At 39.9% G+C, this 18929-nt stretch overlaps 1 protein-coding gene across 1 annotated transcript; it reads right to left on the bottom strand.

Moving 5' to 3' along the window:
- Positions 1-155: 155 nt before the first annotated feature.
- On the bottom strand, positions 156-17626 carry gmcl1 (germ cell-less, spermatogenesis associated). Its single transcript, XM_074691034.1, has 15 exons — positions 17262-17626; positions 15816-16003; positions 15588-15707; positions 15406-15502; positions 15231-15328; positions 15019-15131; positions 8365-8430; positions 8092-8176; positions 7916-8006; positions 7689-7829; positions 7354-7423; positions 7158-7233; positions 6929-7074; positions 6489-6576; positions 156-3404 (listed from the first exon to the last, which is right to left on the bottom strand). Exons 2-15 carry the CDS (start codon positions 15993-15995, stop codon positions 3264-3266), a joined length of 1512 nt encoding a protein of 503 aa, XP_074547135.1. The 5' UTR covers positions 15996-16003; positions 17262-17626; the 3' UTR covers positions 156-3263.
- Between the last annotated feature and the right edge of the window lie 1303 nt (positions 17627-18929).

The following is an 18929-nucleotide window of genomic DNA, read 5'->3' as shown; positions in this document are numbered from 1 at the left end:
ACAAAACAAAGACAAAAAGAGAGCAGGAAAGGAAGTGATTCTTCTGTCACAGTTTTAATGACTACAGAAGAATATTCTCCATATTTATATAAAACAAATACTTGTACGAGAAAGGCAATAGAAACGATGTGAGAAGACTGTACATGAACATCTTCAATAGATGAGTTTATGAATGATGTGTTGCAGCATGTGGGATCTGTTACACACCTTTTTAGTTTTACAGATGTGTCCCTCACAGAAATACTCACAGTCAGTACCATATTTACACTCAAAGGATCAAGATTACTTCAGCCAGCTGTTTGCAGAATAAACAGAAATCTCATTAAAGAGGGGGTAATTATCTCTTTCAGACTTCATCTGTCCCCCCTGTAGTAACTTTAAATGATATGAAAAATCTGTTTTTCTCTCACTGGTGTTTTGGAATACACTTATTTCTCAGCCTGTCTGAATCGCTTTGTTCTAGCTGCTGTCTCTTTAAGACTCCCCACACTACAAACCCCCTTCCCTCTGATTGGCCAGCCCTCTGGAAGCCTCAGTCTTACATTGGGTGCGTCTCAATGCGTTAACTACGTGCTTCCTCCATCCTATCTCCTCCATGACACCAGTCGCCATTTTGAAGACTGTCCCAAAGCGATAATTGCGCTCAGAGGAGAGAGGATGGAGGAGACTGATCAGAGGAGCTTTGATCAAGGAGACACGAGAGCCGGCTTTGCTGAAGTCTTTTCACTGACAGACACGCCCCCATATGGAATATCACTCTCTGATTGGACGCTGCAGTGGCTCAGACTTTACATGAAACTTCACAAACACAACGGAATTTAATGAGAGAGAAAAGACGAGCTGAGGACAGGCACAGAGGATCATTCAGAAACTGATCATAAATCTGGTAATAAAGTGTTCGCTGTGAGTTTAGAGCACAAAACACTGAACACAACCATCATCAAATCAATATAACAGAGGATTAATACAGAAAACTGACTGATCAATAATATCTTCCTGAAACACAATAAGGTGGGTTATTAAGAAGCTTCAGAGTTCACGATCAGATGGGCTCTAGATAAGGGCTAAATAGTTCATAAATAATCTAACAATTACGTATTTTACCGGAAAAGTGATCCATGAGCTTCTAAACAGCACACAGAATAAACAGAGAGCAGGTTTTCTTCATGGTAACGTGTTTGTTAAACAGGTTAAAGGAACAGACAAAGCTCTGTTACTGTTCCTTTTTGATCAGAGTTATTACAGCGCACATGTGCAGACACACAAACAGCTGTTAGAGCTGACTGACAGATGATCCAGAGGTGATCAGCTGATGCCGTCATCACTGAAACACGTCGTTTCATGTGACGCTCTGAAGGAGAGGATGTCCCATTGCTCTAAAAACCAATCTCCTCCATCCTCTCTCCTCTCTTCATTTCCTCGCGTCTCTCCCATCATCTCTGGTGGGAGGGACTAAGACGCAAGTGAACGATGCATGTGGAGGAAGGAAGGATGAAACTTTGGAGCTTTGAGACGCACCCATTGAATGAAAATATCAACACTGATGTCATCCTCCTGCTGTAGTCTGGTTTTCGAGGCCTGCAGGGAGGGGGTGTGCTCTCTCTTCAGCGACATCATTTCATCATTAAGCTAACTGCTGCTGCTTTCTCAATCTGACCTACTCCACCAAGCTAAAGTTCCTTAGTGGAGCTTTATTTTCAAGTAGTGTTCACCCAGTGATAATCTGATATAACTGAGTTTGAGTGAAGAGGGATTAAACCTCTGGATGATCATGGACTGAAAAGGCTCTGTGGGAATGGGGTCAGATGTTTTTCTGTGATCATCGGGAGAAATTAGAGATTAGTGACACAGAAATCCTCAGCAGGCGGACGGACTTTATCATAGCGAGGAGACGAAGAGGTGGAGCACCAGAGAAGGCCTGAGTGGGTTGGATTTTATTGAAAAGTAGAAGATCGTGTCATAGCACCACAGCCCACATGAGGGGGCACTTTTATTGGCTGCCAAGTACTGAGACATGTTGTCAAAAAGTGAACGAATACAAGTACAAAATCAATAAATACCCAACAACAAGAAATAAAAAGAGTCAGTTACAGTTGCCGGCGCTTTACAGGAGAGTCATCCTGACTGGTTAGCTGTTCATGTCACAGCATGAGGTAACAGATTTCATAAACTGACAAACACACAGTGACCTAAACAAAAGTGACATCAATGTGACTGTAACGGTTTGACAAACAGCTGGTGTTGATTCATCAGATGCAGAATGTGTCAAAGATACTCTAAGACTCAAGATATCGTCTTATGAAGTGACGTTTTTTAGGCTGAGCATTGATCCTGACCTCTGGAGGACAACATGTACTCATACTTTAAAGTTTATATAATGAATAATGTATTTACAGAGTCCAGTGGATACTTTACGCTGAGTTCGGCTGATAATCTGAGAGAGGAGGTGAGTAGTTTGGTTTGGAAACAGCACAGAGACTGATGAGACACATCCTGCTCTTACATTAATCAGAACGTGTTGTCTCTTAAGTCTGGTCATTAACTTTTCCTCATTTGATAGAATGAGACTGCAGGTAAAATGTTAATCTCATTCAGCTGATATTTAGATAATATGTGTTTGAAGAAAAACTTTGCGTTTCTTACGTAACAGCTTTAAAACCATGCAGAGCACCTCTGTGTGTGGTTGTTCCATGCACAAAGCTGTTGTCAGGAAAAAAACAACAAAAAAAAACAAGGCGGCACGCTGGTGGAGTTTGACTGCTGCCATGAGTGGACATCCAGTTTTGGAGTTGTTCCCTTAAGATGTTCCCACATTCCAGGGCGATACGCGCTTCAGCCTCACACATCCAGAGTGCTTCCTTTGGAGCTGCGTGGTCCAAACCATCAGAAAGCTCTGAAGTGCAGAATCCCATCGACTCCCAAGATGAAATAATCTTCAGAAGTGGTCCTTGGTCTCATTACAGACAGCTCCTGGCAGAGGTCCAGTGTGTGAAGCTGCTCTGGAGGTTAAAGTGGCCTGATCCCTCTTAGCCAGAGTCATGTGTCTCTTTCATACGTTTCCCCTCGGCTGAGTCTGAACGTGACAAACACTGAACATACAGACGTCAAACGGTTTCCTCACTGGGTTACACAGCATGCAGATGATATGAGCGACGTCACAGTGAGGTTACAAGTGACAGTGGATTGAACATATGAGCTTTTTTCTTTTCTGGAGTCTCAGCTTCCTGGAGGAATATCTGCAGTGAGCGGGCGCTGACCTGACATCAGGACACGCTGCGAGGGCTGCTCTCTTGTTCTGAGGAATCTGTACGTTGGTCCAACTGAGGCGACGTGTACAGGAAGTTACAGCACACATAGAGAGGGAATGATAATAACCGGCTGTCCAGGTTCATCACCACGTACTCCTGAGGGGCGACAGAAAAAGAGGAACGTTAAGAGAGTGTGGAAACAGCAGGTTACACACAGTGACAGCACAGATCTGTATGACAGTGTCTTTTTAACATCTTTCCTCCCTCATCATGTCAGAATCCTGCGTTTAAAGCACTTACCTGTTTTCTAATGATTGAAAAACCTTAAGGAGTTTGTATCTTACGGAAAAGACTCATTTTAAGACAAATAAAGTAGCACAGGTGGGAGGCATGTCCCGTTTGTGAGTCCCTGTCAGAGCCCGTATCCAGGACTCAGACTGTTGCTTTCAAAGATTTTAAAGAAACTGATAACAAGATCAGAGCGTCATATTGGATATTCAGAAGAACCAAAGAGCAGAAGACTGAGACAAGCTCCAACTTTAACAGACATCTGTCCAGGAAGAGTGCAGAGAAGTAAGAGAGATGCTCCAGTTACCAGAGACGGTTTACAGTCTATTCCAGGCATGGGCAAACTACGACCCGGGGGCCACATGCGGCCCGTAAAACGTTTCAATCCGGCCTGTCAAAAATGTTGACACAGTCTTTTGTTATTTTTTGAGTTTTTTTCATTTTCAAAACCAGGACAGAAAAACTGTGTTTTTCTGTAATTCCATTTTTCTGTTTTGTTTTTTAAACAGAAAAACAAAAAAACAAGTCAGTTTTTTCGTTTTTTGATTTTGTTTTGAAACAAAATAACGAAAGAACGAACCATACATGGATTAAAAATCCCATTATAATTTCATTCTCTCATAATCAAATTTTAATTTCAAAACAAAATCAAAACAGCGAAAAATAGACCGTTACGTGTTTTCTGATTTTTGATTTGAAAACAAAAAATTGAATAACAAGTCGTTATCCCTTTTCTGATTTTGGATTCTTAAACGGATATGGAATGAACGAATGATACCCTGATAGTTACGCCCCTTTGTCAAATGTTAGAACCCATTGTGGCCCACGACTCAAAAAGTCTGCCCACCCCTGGTCTGTTCAGACCCCACTGCAGCTGGACAGATGAGCGTGTCCCTTCTTCAACAGAAGTGCCATGCTCATTTATGTACGACACTCAGCGCTCTACAATCATTGATTGTTAAAACCGTCAGACACAACAACAGGATTTCATTAGAATCTAATCTAGAATAATTAAATCCTGTTAATTTGCTACAATTAAACCTCAAATTCAAACTGACCGAGGCGGGGAGAGAATCGTACACAGAATAAAATAAACGGTAAATGCCCAAGCAAAACATCCTGTCTCTGCTGTTTCATTAAAAAAAAAAGTTTCTCATATAAAACAACAAACAAAAAAATGTAGCTGTGTCCTTATACTCTAAAGTCTCCTGGTAAGAAGCTGGTTTGTCCCTCCTATCATACCTGCCCATCTACACCTGATTAAAATTTTTAGACCAGTTGAAAAACTGTATGAATTTACATTTTGCAAGTTTGGATTTTGAGTTTTTCAACGCTGCAGGTCACAATGGGCGCCTGACAGAGGACTTCTTCCAGAGGAATCAGCTCACTCTTTGGACCATCCTGATGTTCCCCTGATCTAAATCACTCTGACAACATTTGGGGATGGATGGAGAGGGACGCTTACAGAAATGGACATCAGTTCAGACAGAGGATGATCCTTTATGAAGACATCTTCACCACCTGGAGCAAAGTTCACACAGACTCCTGGAAACACTCGCTTCAAACATGGAGTGAGCAAAAGGAACAGAGGAGCTCCTCATGACTGACTCCTTTTTTCAAACTCTTTTTTCTATTTTAGGGAGTTTCTGGGATTTGGGCTGTGGTTTTAAACTTTTGATCAGCTCTTGAAAAGCTTATTTCACTTTTACATCTATGCAACAAACGGATAATTGATTTTTTTCTCATTCCCATTTCTTCTTTTTGCATTTTGAAACGTTGAAACCATGTTGCTAAATATGTGCATTCTTTTTTTCAACTGGTTATAATAGTTTTGGATTTGTCATTATAGTTTAGTTTTAGTTAGTTTTGACATTTTTTTTCCATTACAGTTTAGTTTTAATTAGTTTTAGAGCGGGCATTCTAGTTTTTATTTAGTTTTAACTTTTGCAACAAGGCTTAGTTTCAGTTTAGTTTTAGTTTAGTTTCAGTTTAGTTTTAGTTTTTTCATACCTTATTAACCAGGTTAGCCAGGATTGAAAAAGGTCAGAGTAAATATTTTGTAATACTGTTTATTTTCCAGTCCAACATAGTGCTCACTGCTCAGTCAATGCTGATACTGTTGGCTGCTGCCTTCATCACAAAAAAATAATATAAACTTAATATAAACTTAATATATACACAAATTATATAAAAAATAATGTTAACTTAAATTACATAAAATAATATAAACAAAAACTATATAAAACAATATAATATGAGCTTAAATCTTTAGAAACTTGGACTCTAACAAGAAAGACAGACTTAAAAACAATTAAAGTCTGTGCGGCACTGACAGCTGCCTAAAACTGTCATAAAATTGGTTGGGAAAATGTGTGGGATTAATTTAAATCCTAAAGGCTATTAACATTGTCAGAAACTAAAACTAAGGGAATTTTTTCTATCATTTTAGTTAGTTTCAGTTAGTTTTGTGAACACAAGATACAGTTTTAGTTTACTTATCGTTTTTGCTTTCTTTTTTAGTTTTTATTAGCTTGAGTTAACTGCAATGTATTTTAAATTTTAGTTTTCGTTTTTAGTTTCGTTTTAGTTAACTATTATAACTTTGGTGTTTACACTATAAACATCTGGTGCAAAACTATCAAACTAAGCACAAAAATATATTCATAACACCGAACATAATCCTACACTACTCTCAAACAAAATAAATATGTGATTAAAAGTAAAACCACCATGAAGCAGTGGAAATAGCTTCAACACTGAAGAGAGGTGTTTTCTAAACATCCAGGAATAACTCACACAGCCAGTTCAGGTTCATATAAACATACAGTCTCCTTATAACTAAGATTAATGTTCAGGATTTGACTCTGACTTGGACTGTGAGGACTCCAGACTTGACATCGAAGCCTGAAAGAGCCTAAAAACAGTGTCACTGATGTGTGGTCTTAAACTGACCTGGTCTTTCTCCAGGGTGAGGAGCTGGTAGCCCGTCGAGCGGCTGCAGACCAGCTTTCCACGGCTGTCGAAGGAGGCAAGACGTAACCTGGACGGATAAAAGACGACAAAAGTAAACTAATTTGGAGATTAAAGTCTTAAACAAGTCACTCTGATATCATTAACTATCTTACATTCACTTTATGGAGACCTCTGAGCTTTTATTCTCCCTTAAAATACCCATAAATGTAAACCCTGTGTTTGTCTGCATCGTTTCCCTTTTTAAACTTCAATTTTCATACTTTTAAACTCTCATGTTCAGTTTCTTTGTATTTAATTCTCATCCCTTACATATTTTCTTTTCTATCACACTATTTAGATTTTCATCTTTATCCAAGAGTCTGAGATTTTCTCCACTCCAGTTTTATCTAATCCCATTAAAGTTCAACTGCTCTACAAACCTGTATGCCAAATGCCTCCGAGGTTGTAGGCTCACAGCGCCCCCACATGGCTGACTGAGAGTATTTCTTTTAAAGACTATGAAGCGGTTTGTGTAGGTCACCAGCAGGTCGAAACCAAAGTTAAAGCCCGTCCAGCGCCAGCAGTACTGAAGACAGAAACACAAGAAGAGGAATAAAAAACAATGAACAGGAGCTGAATGAACAGCAGCACAGCGAGCGTGTGACTCACGTCTCCATCTTTGGTCAGCTTCCTGCCACATCTCATACTGCTCAGCTCAAACTCCTCTTTGTTTGCTTCCTGGGGACTGAGGAGAGGAGAAAGATGCTTCTGTCACACCAGCAGCACTTGTTTCATATGCAGGAAGTTTGTTGAATGTGCTGCAAGTGAGGTTGAAATTAAACAGCTAGGCTCAGGTTCTTCTTACCCGTTATCGTTATCAAACTCTGTCCGGAGCATAGCAAACCACTGGTTTTTATAGACTGACGTCAACCAATCTGAAATCAGGAAAACAGAAAATATTAAAGGAGCAGGAGCATGGCACAAACATGACTCAGAGACATTTAAATTACACCGTATCAACTCGTGAAACTGATTTAAACTCATTGTCAAAATAATTGACTTATTTTTTTTCTAAAATATCAAACATCCCATGAAAGTTCATCAATACAGGATTTAAATTAAATTATCCAATCAACTGCCTTCTTCCAGGAAAATGAAATGAATGAGCGTTTGGAAAGAGGATGAAACAGCAGATCGTACCCGGGGGCAGAATATTATCTCTCTCCAGGATGCGAGCAGAAGCCAGATCGTTGATGATGTACTGCAGACGAACGTATTTGAACACTGACCGAAATCCTGCTCCTTCCTCCGTGTTTAAGAAAGGCTCTCTTTCACACAGGTCTGCAGAGGAAAACAGAAATCTGTGAGTTAATATCAAAAAACAGCGTACAAAGATTTATTTTTCTTTCGATTTGTCTTCTTCGTACCTGTCCTGCGTTTGCAGAGCCAGGCGTCAGCATCGGCCAGGAGCTGCTTGATCGGGCCGTCCCACGCTGGGTTGAGCTGCAGAAACATCCACTGCAGAGAAAGTGTGTTAGAGAAAGAGTGTAAGGGAGTAGGTTTGATGAATCCAGGAGGTTTGAATCATTCACTTCTCATTTACCTTTTTCAGAGCTGTGTACACGTCCATCTCCACCTGCATTACGAACAGGTCAGACGACTGGATGAGCTGCTCCATCACCTCTGCCCTGTACACACAGCGAGGACACAAACAGTGAGTACAATGCAGCTTTCACGGTATGAGAGTCAAAAAACAAAGCAGAATTTTATTGGGATGACTTTCATGTAGACAAAAACTGGCTAAAAAAATGCATTTGTTTCCAAAGAGGCAACGATAAAATCTAAAATGTGTGAAAGAAGAATGGTGAATAAGTACCCAAGTTCCTTCATCAGGTCAACGTTTTGGTGGGTCATCAGGTTGTTCAGAAGCCACTCTAGACACCTGCAGAAACACATTCAAAACATGACAACATAGGTTTAACCTAGAAATGCTGTGAGTTGGATTTTTATGCTATTGAAAATAAACCGCTGAGATGGTGAACGCACTTGATACTAGATTCAAAAAATGAACCAATGAAGGCCTTGAAAACCATTTTACATTAACCCACAAGGGAATGTTTAAACATTTGAATCTTTAATGGAAAAATTCAAGTTTGACAAGTGTTTTTCAACCACAATGTGCCCTGGGAAATTATAGGGCTATAGTATGAAAGGTAGTCAAAAGAAAGAAAAGCTGGTGAACTGGAGACAGTGCAGTAAAAGCTTTCTGTGAAACACCTGACGCTTCCGACCAGGCAACTTTTATTAGGAGGCAAATAAGAGACTTAATTATTTGAATTTTAACAACTGAATGTTATCAAACACCACCATGCGTCAATATGGTATTGCTTGTCCTGGGAAGCCTGGATTTTTCAACTTGAACTTTTGAATCTAAATTTTGACGAGTTGAACTTGATGAACTGAATTTATGCAACACAAATCTTTTTGTTGTTGAGTTAGGAACCGTAAATTTTTGGATCTGAACTTCAAATAAGTGATTTTTTTTACAGTTTACAGTTTTACAGTTTCATTTATCAGACCCTTTTGTTCGAAGGGACTTAGACCACAAGCAAGAATTTAGACAGAAGGAAAAACCTAGTGCGACAACAGTGCTACAAGTTATTCGGCTACAGATGCTGCCATTAAGTGCAGACTTTTTTTTTTTTTTTGCAGTATAGAATAATCCAGCCATTAAACCACAATTAATTGCTGCAACAATATACTTCAATCTTCAAAAGCATTCAGTAATAAGTGCTGAAAATTCACTAAGAGCTGAGTCTGAGACCTTCTGACTCATTCTACCCCTGAGGACAAAGAGGAGAAGGTTCAGATTAAAGTGATACTCTGGGATGGAACAAGTTGGGTCCTATCACAAGGTTTAGGGCAGAAATTACCCCTACAGCAGTGATTTTGTGCAGCAGAAGCCCAGAGCGCAATAACCAAACACACCCTCTGCATTCAGACGGGGCCAATTTTTTACTTGACCAAAAACACAAATAAATGGACTCCCACTGAAAAAATCTGATACCGGTCTGCATTCACGCTTTATTTAGAGAATTTTCAGTGCATTACTTTCACACAAAAACACAGCTAAATAAGGCTCTAATTCTCATCGTGTCGTAAAACGGCGCTACCTCCGCTGCAGAGCCACAGCTGGCTACGAGGCGCTCGCCGCTTAGTGTATCAGTCCGCGCGCACAGCGTGCCAGATATAAACAAACGCAGGTAGTCTGCCAGGAGGAAGGAACACGATGAGAACTAGAAGTATTTAGCTGTGTTTTTGTGTGAAAGCAACGTGCTGAAAATTCTCTGAATAAAGCGTGAATGCAGACCGATATCAGACTTTTTTCAGTGGGAGTCCATTTATTTGTGTTTTTGGTCAAGTAAAATATGGCCCCGTCTGAGTGCAGAGGAAACCTGCAGAGGAGCAGGGAGGGGGTGTTTGGTGTGTGCGCTCTGGGCTTCTGCTGCACAAAAACACTGCTGTAGGGGTAATTTCTGCCCTAAACCTTGTGATAGGACCCAACTTGTTCCATCCCAGAGTATCACTTTAAGGCCTACATGTTCCCCAAACAGATGAGTTTTCAGACATCTCTTGAAGTAGAAAGGAACTCTGTGGATCATATAGAGTTAGATAATTCATCCCAACATTTGGGCACAACAGAGGAGAAGAGTCTGGCTAGTTATTTGGAGCCACGCTAGGCTGGGAGCACCAGGCGTCTTTCACAAGCAGAGCGTAGAGGGCGAGAAGGAGTGTAGACCTGGATGAGGGACCCCAGGTAGGAAGGAGCTGTTCTTGTCAATGTTTTGTAAGCCAGAAGAAGAGCTTTGAATTTGATTGGAGCTGCCACTGGAAGCCAGTGAAGAGATTGACAGCGGGTGACGTGTGCTGTTTTGGGCTGGTTAAAGACCAGACGTGCTGCTGCATTCTGGGTATTCTGCGGAGGTTTGAATATACACGCAGGGAGGCCTGATAGGAGGGAGTTGCAGTAGTCGATGCGTGATATGACAAGGGCCTGTACCAGAAGCTGCATGGCCTGTTGTGTCAGGTAGGGTCTGATCCTCCTGGCGGTAGGTAAAGAGGGCATGGACCTGAATTTTCAATAGGTGAATTCAGGACAAATAAATTCAGATTCAATGCCATGCCAGTATTAAACATTCAGGAGCTGTTAAAAGTCAAATAGTTACGCGTCCTGGTTGCTTCCATAGACGTTCCCTGTTCTGTCAAACAAAGCTACTTCAACATCTCCCCCTTTTTCCTTAACATATCTCTGTGAGCTGAGCTTTTCAACCCTGACTGCCATAAAAATGAAAAACAGAGAGATTGAAGGGCTTCATGTGCATGTGTCTTCAATTCCACCCAGGATATTAGCTTTGTGTTCATCTGAACAGGCCCAGGTTTCACACTCAGTATAAATAAATTAAAATACTACAACATCATTAGGCTACAGAGTGCCATTGTATAACATTTTTGGTAGGTGGTGTGGCGTGGGATTTATGTCAATGTAAAAAATGTGCCGTGGGTCAAAAAGGCTGAAAAACACTGGTTTAGGAAAAGTAATTTCTACAAGTCAGGCATTATTTTTCATAAAACCTGAGTGCAGCTTGGGAAAAGAGGAGACAGAATTTCTGACGTTTCATTTCTCAGCAACCAAATCTGAATCCCGCCACAAGATCGTTTCTGAACCTTAAAATGGCAAACTCCAGTCCAAATCAGAAATACTTTGTACATCAAAGAGAAGTGGGAAAGGGAAGGAAATGTGATATTTTTGTGAAGGGCTGGACAAGAATACGTCAGGGAAATCGAGCTCAATATGTGAGACAGTACGACAGGAATTCTGTAGGAAAAGCATGGTTCTTTGATACACTGCAGTAAAAAACAGACGTCAGGGAAACGGTTGTTGTTGTTGGAGGTTTTGTTGGATGAGTGATGCCAATCACTGCTGTTTTTTCTGGAATTGCCCAGATATTGTTCACTGTCAGCAGGAAATTCACATCAGTAATATTTTTTGGTGTTAAAATCCCTTTGCGGTGTGAGATAATCTAAATGGGTGTTAGAAGGAAATGTTTAAAACCTGATCCTCCCACTGCTAATGACTGGATTAAAGCACATAAACATTAAATTTATGTTCTGGAAAAGCTGCCAAGAAAAGAATCTACAGACTCTGGTCCAAACAGACAGAAAATGGCAAACCTGTGAGACTCGGTTTCCTCTGACTGAGTATGGTGAGGAAGTGATATGTTTACTTTTTATTTTTCCACATTTGTTGCTTTCCCTTAATTTTACTTTTACTATCTCTCCCATGTACAACCTCTAAACTGTAATCTATGTTCTGGTGTAAACATGTCTTAAAGTGATACTCAGGGATGGAACAAGTTTGGTCCTATCACAAGGTTTAGGGCAGAAATTACCCCTACAGCAGTGTTTTTGTGCAGCAGAAGCCCAGAGCGCTCGCACCAAACACCCCCTCCCTGCTCCTCTGCAGGTTTCCTCTGCACTCAGATGGGGCCATTTTTTACTTGACCAAAAACACAAATAAACGGACTCCCACCAAAAAAATCTGATATCGGTCTGCATTCACGCTTTATTTAGAGAACTTTGAGCGCGTTACTTTCACACAAAAACACAGCTAAATAAGGCTCTAGTTCTCATCATGTCGTAAAACAGCGCTACCTCCGCTGTAGAGCCACAGCTGGGTACAAGGCGCTCGCTGCTCAGTGTATCAGTCCGCGCGCCGCGTGCCAGATATAAACAAATGCAGGTAGTCTGCCAGGACGAAGAGACACGATGAGAACTAGAGCCTTATTTAGCGGTGTTTTTGTGTGAAAGTAATGCACTGAAAATTCTCTAAATAAAGCGTGAATGCAGACCGATATCAGATTTTTTCAATGGGAGTCTGTTTATTTGTGTTTTTGGTCAAGTAAAATATGGCCCCGTCTGAGTGCAGAGGAAACCGGCAGAGGAGCAGGGGAGGGGGTGTTTGGTGTGTGCGCTCTGGGCTTCTGCTGCACAAAATCCCTGCTGTAGGGGTAATTTCTGCCCTAAATCTTGTGATAGGACCCAACTTGTTCCATCCCGGAGTATCACTTTAAGTTACTTTTAAAAATCTTTGTAGAGCCAAGTATTCTGTGTCTGCTGTATATGTTGAGTTCCTTTGAGAAGTAAATGCTGACTGTAGGAAAAAGAATCATAAATAAACTAGAAAAGCAATTTCTGAAGAAATTGCGCTGTGAATGCAGAATGCTGAAGCAGCTTGCGCTGAACTGCTAATGCAGAATGCTGAACATGGATGACTGAAGATATGTCTGAAAATGGCTGAACAAAGTCTTAAATAACTCGCGCTGAAATGCTAATGCAGAACGCTGAACATGAATGACTGAAGATGTGTCTGAAAATGGTTGAATGAAGTCATGCAAGGCTTGCACTGAAATGCTAATGCAGAACGCTGAACATGAATGACTGAAGATTTGTCTTAAAATGGTTGAATGAAGTCTTTAAAAGCTTGTGCTCAACTGCTGATGCAGAATGCTGATCAAGAATGACTGAGGATATGTCTGAAAATTGTTTAAAGAAGTCCTGTAAAAGCTTGCGCTCAACTGCTAATGCAGAATGCTGAATTAGCCTGCCATGAACTCTTGGATGAAAGGAAATAAATGGACAAATAAATGGAATGGATGAATGAATTTAAAGTTGAAATGGTTGCGTCTATTCAAAAATTAAAGGAATGAATTAAATTTTAAAGAACATTTATAGAAATAATGACCTGACTGAGGGAAAATGTAAGTCTGCTATCTTAAACCCTGTTAAAATGTAATCCTGTGTGTCCTATGTGTTAGTTTTTTAACCATGTAAGCCTGTAGGCTCAGGCCCATCTGAAGCCAGATGTTGCCATGGTGATCATTGTTTACCAACTGCCATCAGAGAGCTGGTGGAGTCTGTTGATTCCCAACACCCCTTTTGAAATCAGGGTGTAAAGGTGCTTGCAATTCTGACAAAAAGAATGATCATGAAGCATGAATCAGTGTGATCCAAAATTGGATTTAAAAGTTTGACTGGCTGAATCAATTCAGGAATTAAGGGAAGGAATTTAAATTTAAAGGAAAAAATCTAGGAAAATAAGGAGCTGACTCAGGGAAATGGAAGTCAAATGCTGTTAAAGTGTGATACTTTCTGCCCTGTGTGTGTGTGTGTGTGTGTGTGTGTGTGTGTGTGTGTGTGTGTGTGTTTGTGTGTGTGTGTGTGTGTGTGTGTGTGTGTGTGTGTGTGTGTGTGTGTGTGTGTGTGTGTGTGTTCAATCATGTCAACCTGTCTGCTGAGGCTTATCTGAAGCCAGATTTTATATTGGTGATCAATGATAAATTAACAGACACATGCTTGTCTTTGTTCCTGGATGTTTTGATGAGTTACTATAAACAGCTGCATGAGATCAAAGGTTTCCACGGTGACCAGCTCGTCAAGGGCAGCAGGTGCAGGTGCACAACTTTGCCCTTGTTACTGTAATCTTATGAAGATTTTGTGGCAAAGCAAGAGTCCGAATCTCCTGTCACCTTGCCAAAACCGTGAGGGCTAGAATAAAAATGAACACACCGTAGGAATCCTGAGACCCAGAGGAAGCTGTCCGTCTAAATTTCATGCATGTAGGTCAAGAAACGAACCCACGAGAGCGATAGATAGATGAGGGAAAATTTACTGATATCTGAGAAAACCCCTCAGGAATTAACATGGAGGTATATGGGGATTTTTTTGAACTTCTCATGACAGTTGGCCATTTTGTGAAAAAGTGCTCCATCCTTTTGCTTTAAAAACCACTTTGTCAGAAGCAGGACAAGCCCTCCTCCATTTTGATATATAAAATGCCTATGTGGAGCGAACATTGTGACCAAAAGAGCAGTTTACCCAGAAATTTTTCAGGTTTGGTTTCACCCTCTCCCTGCTCTAAGCCGAAACATTCCGTCCAATACACACCAATGTTAAAACGGCTCGAAGAGCTGAAATGCATCATGACCTTTGAAGGGTCATTGTGAAGAAACTATGAATGCTAGGAAACATTTGAAACCAACTGAATGAAGCCAAAAGGTAGCTTAATATTTTAAAGTTTGAATGGAGTTTGTAGCTGAATGTATGACTGAATGAGGAGCGTTTGAAGCAGGCTGAAAAAATGTCCTGAAAGGAGAAAATTTTGAAAATTCCTCATTCATCTCTATGAGACCAAAAAACGCACAAATTCTGAAATATCTCGAAAAGTATTTGTGAAAAGTGTCTGAAGAGTCATAGCCCCCTTGTCCCAACTGAAACACACGTTTTGAAGTTTGAACGGTGAAAATCGGTTGAAGTTTGCCTGAGTTTTAGCGGTCCAAAAAAGCGGGCGGAAGAATGAAGAAGAAGAAGAAGAAGAAGAAGAAGAAGAAGAAGAAGAATAAATTTTTTTGTCACAGAAGAACATATACTGTGAATGCATTGCTGCATTCACAGCAATGAGTTAAATTCTGACTTTTTCATGACTGAATCCAAGCCGTAGATGCTGGCACAGGCGTAGTATCCACACACAGTCTTGGCACTGATGTTCTCCTTCATTGTCTCTCCACACTGCTGAATCAGACCGTCCTGCACACGACAACAAACCACAAGACCTGATTAGGTTTGAATCATATGACTGGAAACATGAAAGTCCAGATAATAGTTTTATCAAGATTTAACACAGACCAGTTGAAGCATGCACGCGGCTGCAAGAATACTGACGACTCTGCTGGGCTTGATGAGAACGTCGTCTCGGTACAGGGATCCAAACACAACCTGGAGAGCTAAAGAGTGAAGCTCTGTCAGTAAGGCACAAAGAGAACCACTGATGTCGCTACTACTGTGACCAATCCATCCTCACCTTCAGTGTCGATGTTCTGGTCGGGGATCTCTAAGTTGATCTCCATCATGTTGGACTCTTTCCAGGAGCCGCTGAACATGCTGGAGAAATATCCCGACTATAGAATACGAGAAAAGTACCAGAGTGAAAAACTAGACGAGCATAACAACATGGTGGCTCATTGTATTGTGTTAATGTTTTACCTGGCACAAGTAGACTTTGTGGAGGTTCCACTCTTGTCCCAGAGCACAGATCCGAATGTCGCTGTTCTCCCCGTTCAGAAACAACGTCTGGTAAATGTAGCGTGACGTACTTTTCAGTTTCTTCCTGCTCGAGTTTAACACAAACACATTAAATTGACAGAAGAAATAAAAGACTTTTAGTCACGAGTTACAGATATTTGAGGATCAACAGATTTGTTCCTGTAGGACATGCCTGCGAGGTGTGTCCAGTAAGGCATCCTCCTCCTCTTGTTCACTCTCACAGTCGCACTGAGCGTTTCGTTTCCTCTTCTTACACTCACAGCCGTGTCTGCGGCTCGGGCTTGTGCCCTCTGCAGCCTCCTCTGGGGCCTGAGAGGAGGACTGGAATCTGCTGCCAAGACTCCCCATCTGAATGCCTGTCAAAGAGATGTGAGAGCAGCAACAGAAGAAGATGAAGTCTTCTAAAAGCTTGGTTTGCCCCTAACATCTAAGGATTGTCAACTTGAAAAAAATTAAGATACAAAATCCCCTTCTTTCTCAGCCAACAATTTGTGTGAAAAAAGTAGTACCTCATCTCTCTTTGCAGGAAAACACTAATAAGCCAGTCCAATAACTTAGAAAATGAAACAAAGCCCTTCATTCAACCAATCGGTGAAAGTTTAGTCTACCTATGTGCACACATTGCTGTGTTTTCCTAAACCAATCCGCCTCCACTGATCCCGCTTAGCCACCTCAGGTGTCTTCAACAAAGATGAAGAAAACAGATCAAACATTTTCTGTTTGCATGGTTCTATATGAAATGCAACCCCCAGTCTGGAATATTATCACAATAATAGAATAAATGCACAAGATACAAATAGATGTAGATAGATGTAAACAGATCTTGATTTTGAAAGGGGTTTTGTGACCCCAAGTTTGGGAACCACCCTGGTTTATTTTTTTAATCTATTTATGAAAATAATCAGATTTTAAAAAAAAGAAAGAAAAAGAAAGAAAAAGATAACTTACAGGAAAATATAATGTAAAAAAAAAAAAAAAGACTTTCAGTAGTTAGCAGTTTGGTCACCTGACACCTCCCCCCAACAGCTATTACACACATCAACTAAAGACATAATCAATCTTGTCCCAGACGGACTGGTTTGCTTTGGTACATCAATACACCCGCTCACAGTAGCTTAAAAATGGTTAAAAATTTATCTTTAGGGGAAAAACTTTTTTTCTTGAAGGATGACATTTTGATTCAAATATGTTCAAGAGATATAAATAATTTAAAGTACCCATAGTTCATCCTCACACCAATAGAAGAAAACTACGAATGGTTTATACACCTTAAGTTGTTTTTCACTGCAACAACACAGTTTTGTCTCAATAATGAAATGACAGCAGTATCATCCGGGTCACAATAACAAGAACAACATCATCTAAGGTGGTTGCATTGTTAAGCATCCAAGAAAGATATCTGCATACATTGATAGGTGGATGTGAGCCTATTATAATCAGATATCGTATCGTGAACAACAGTTTAAAAATCAGACCTAACCGCAAAGAAACAGGCATTTTTGAAGCTCCTAACAAAACCTGGTTCTGATTAATGAGTCTGAAGCAGGGGCTGCCTGCACCTGCAAACCATTTACTGTTTATTATACGAAGAGAGCACCGTCTGAGCTCACTCACCTGGATTTCAGCAGCGGACAGGTTGAGATGAAGGTGTCAGGTCAGTGGTGACGGTAAACAGATAATCTGAGGTCAGACAGTCTGACTGACTTTAACGAGCCAGTTACAGAGGAGCTAACCCCACAGCTAGCTTTAGCTGCTGAATTCAAAAACCACAGCCCGGAAACATCAGCAGCGCTGCCGCTCTCACAAACTCCCGCTCCACGCCAGCCTCCAGAAACCAAAATGAATCTTGTTCCAGTTACATTTTTCTAAACAGAAGGAAAATCAAGCCCAGAGACTGACTGATGTGTAACTGCTCTGAGGTCTGCGGCTGCTTTTGTTATTCTTCTTCTCTCCGTGTTTTGTAGCAGCAACTTCGACGTCACCGGTGGCTGCTCCTCTCAACATCGCCAACCTGTGGGGGACAGAGGTACTACATGCATTTTATTTTTACTTTAATATTTTTCCTATTACTGTCAGTATCTTGAAACTCCAGGTACGAACTCACTAAAATTTTATCTTTATTGTAGAATTTAATTTATCAATAGTAAGAGTAAAAACATGAAGACTTGTCTTGACTTGACCAAGCCTAAACAACAGGCCCAGCTGAACCCCACTGACCAGTCTGTCAGGTTGGTTTTGAGTCCAAAGGGCAATGACAAATCAACAGTCTGAAGTCTAACCACTGATGCTTTTGTCTCATGTGGACTTTAAATAAAATTTTACAGAAACGTCTGAGTGTTTTTTCTCCAGGGTTCTCATCTCCCACTCATAGGTTTTTAACTATTTGCTATACATGTTGAGGTTGCTCATCTTGTTTAGGTTTAAGTTCTGCACTGTGAAATTGTTGGCTTTTTAAAAAAAATATTTTGATCTACAACTTTTGTTTTTGAGCACTTTATAAACTAATGTTAAATAACAAAATTTATTACAACTCCAGTGTTATATTTCAGAATTAAAGTCATGCCATTTAGCCAATGCAGGGCAGAAATGTGAGGAAACCCAGCCTTGTGCAACGCATCCTAGTGCTTTTGTTTCACACCATTCTATAACAACATCAGATCATGTCTCCAAGCCATTTTGAAGATAGCTCACTGAGTGATTTTTCAGTCTAATACAGTGGACCTGAGTGACATTATTCTAATATCATAACAATGATGTAATATTATTTACCCCCGTGATTAAAAAAAAAGACAACTGTTTTGACACTATTTTTAAAATTCTTCTTTGTTTTTAATTTTGTTTGTCTGAAACATGTGCAATTACTGAATAAAGCCATCATCAATATCATCATCATCATCATCATCATCATCATAGTCATTTTTAAAATCATCATTTTTATAATCATCATTAAAAAAAATCCGTCTTGTAGATACAACATGGCTCAATAAATGTAAAAAATGTGCCCAAAACATAACAATACATTCAACTTTTTGGTACAAAACAGAAATTGTGAAATTATTATTATTATTATTATTATTATTATTATTATTATTATTATTATTATTATTATTTTTTTATTATTATTTTTTTTTTATTTTATTTTATTTTTTTTAATAATCCCTTGATTAATGTATAAAAGTGTATAATTGTTTTCGGACAAAAAAGATTTTTTTAAACTCTGTACATATATATATATATATATATATATATATATATATATATATATATATATATATATATATA

The sequence above is a fragment of the Halichoeres trimaculatus genome, unplaced genomic scaffold (assembly GCF_033239565.1).
Source record: "Halichoeres trimaculatus isolate MK-OKI-2021-1 unplaced genomic scaffold, fHalTri1.1 fHalTri1_scaffold_16, whole genome shotgun sequence".
Taxonomy (NCBI): domain Eukaryota; kingdom Metazoa; phylum Chordata; class Actinopteri; order Labriformes; family Labridae; genus Halichoeres; species Halichoeres trimaculatus.
The sequence above is the reverse complement of the archived record's forward strand: the minus strand, read 5'-3'. Positions and strand labels throughout refer to the sequence as shown.

Excerpts from the sequence above, each read along its gene's own strand:
- gmcl1 (XM_074691034.1), bottom strand. The coding sequence starts at position 15,995 with ATGGGGAGTCTTGGCAGCAGATTCCAGTCCTCCTCTCAGGCCCCAGAG. Across the intron at positions 7,234-7,353 it reads GAGTTTGATAACGATAACGG|TCCCCAGGAAGCAAACAAAG; the intron begins GTAAGAAGAACC and ends TCCTCTCCTCAG. Across the intron at positions 7,075-7,157 it reads AGCTGACCAAAGATGGAGAC|TACTGCTGGCGCTGGACGGG; the intron begins GTGAGTCACACG and ends TTCTGTCTTCAG.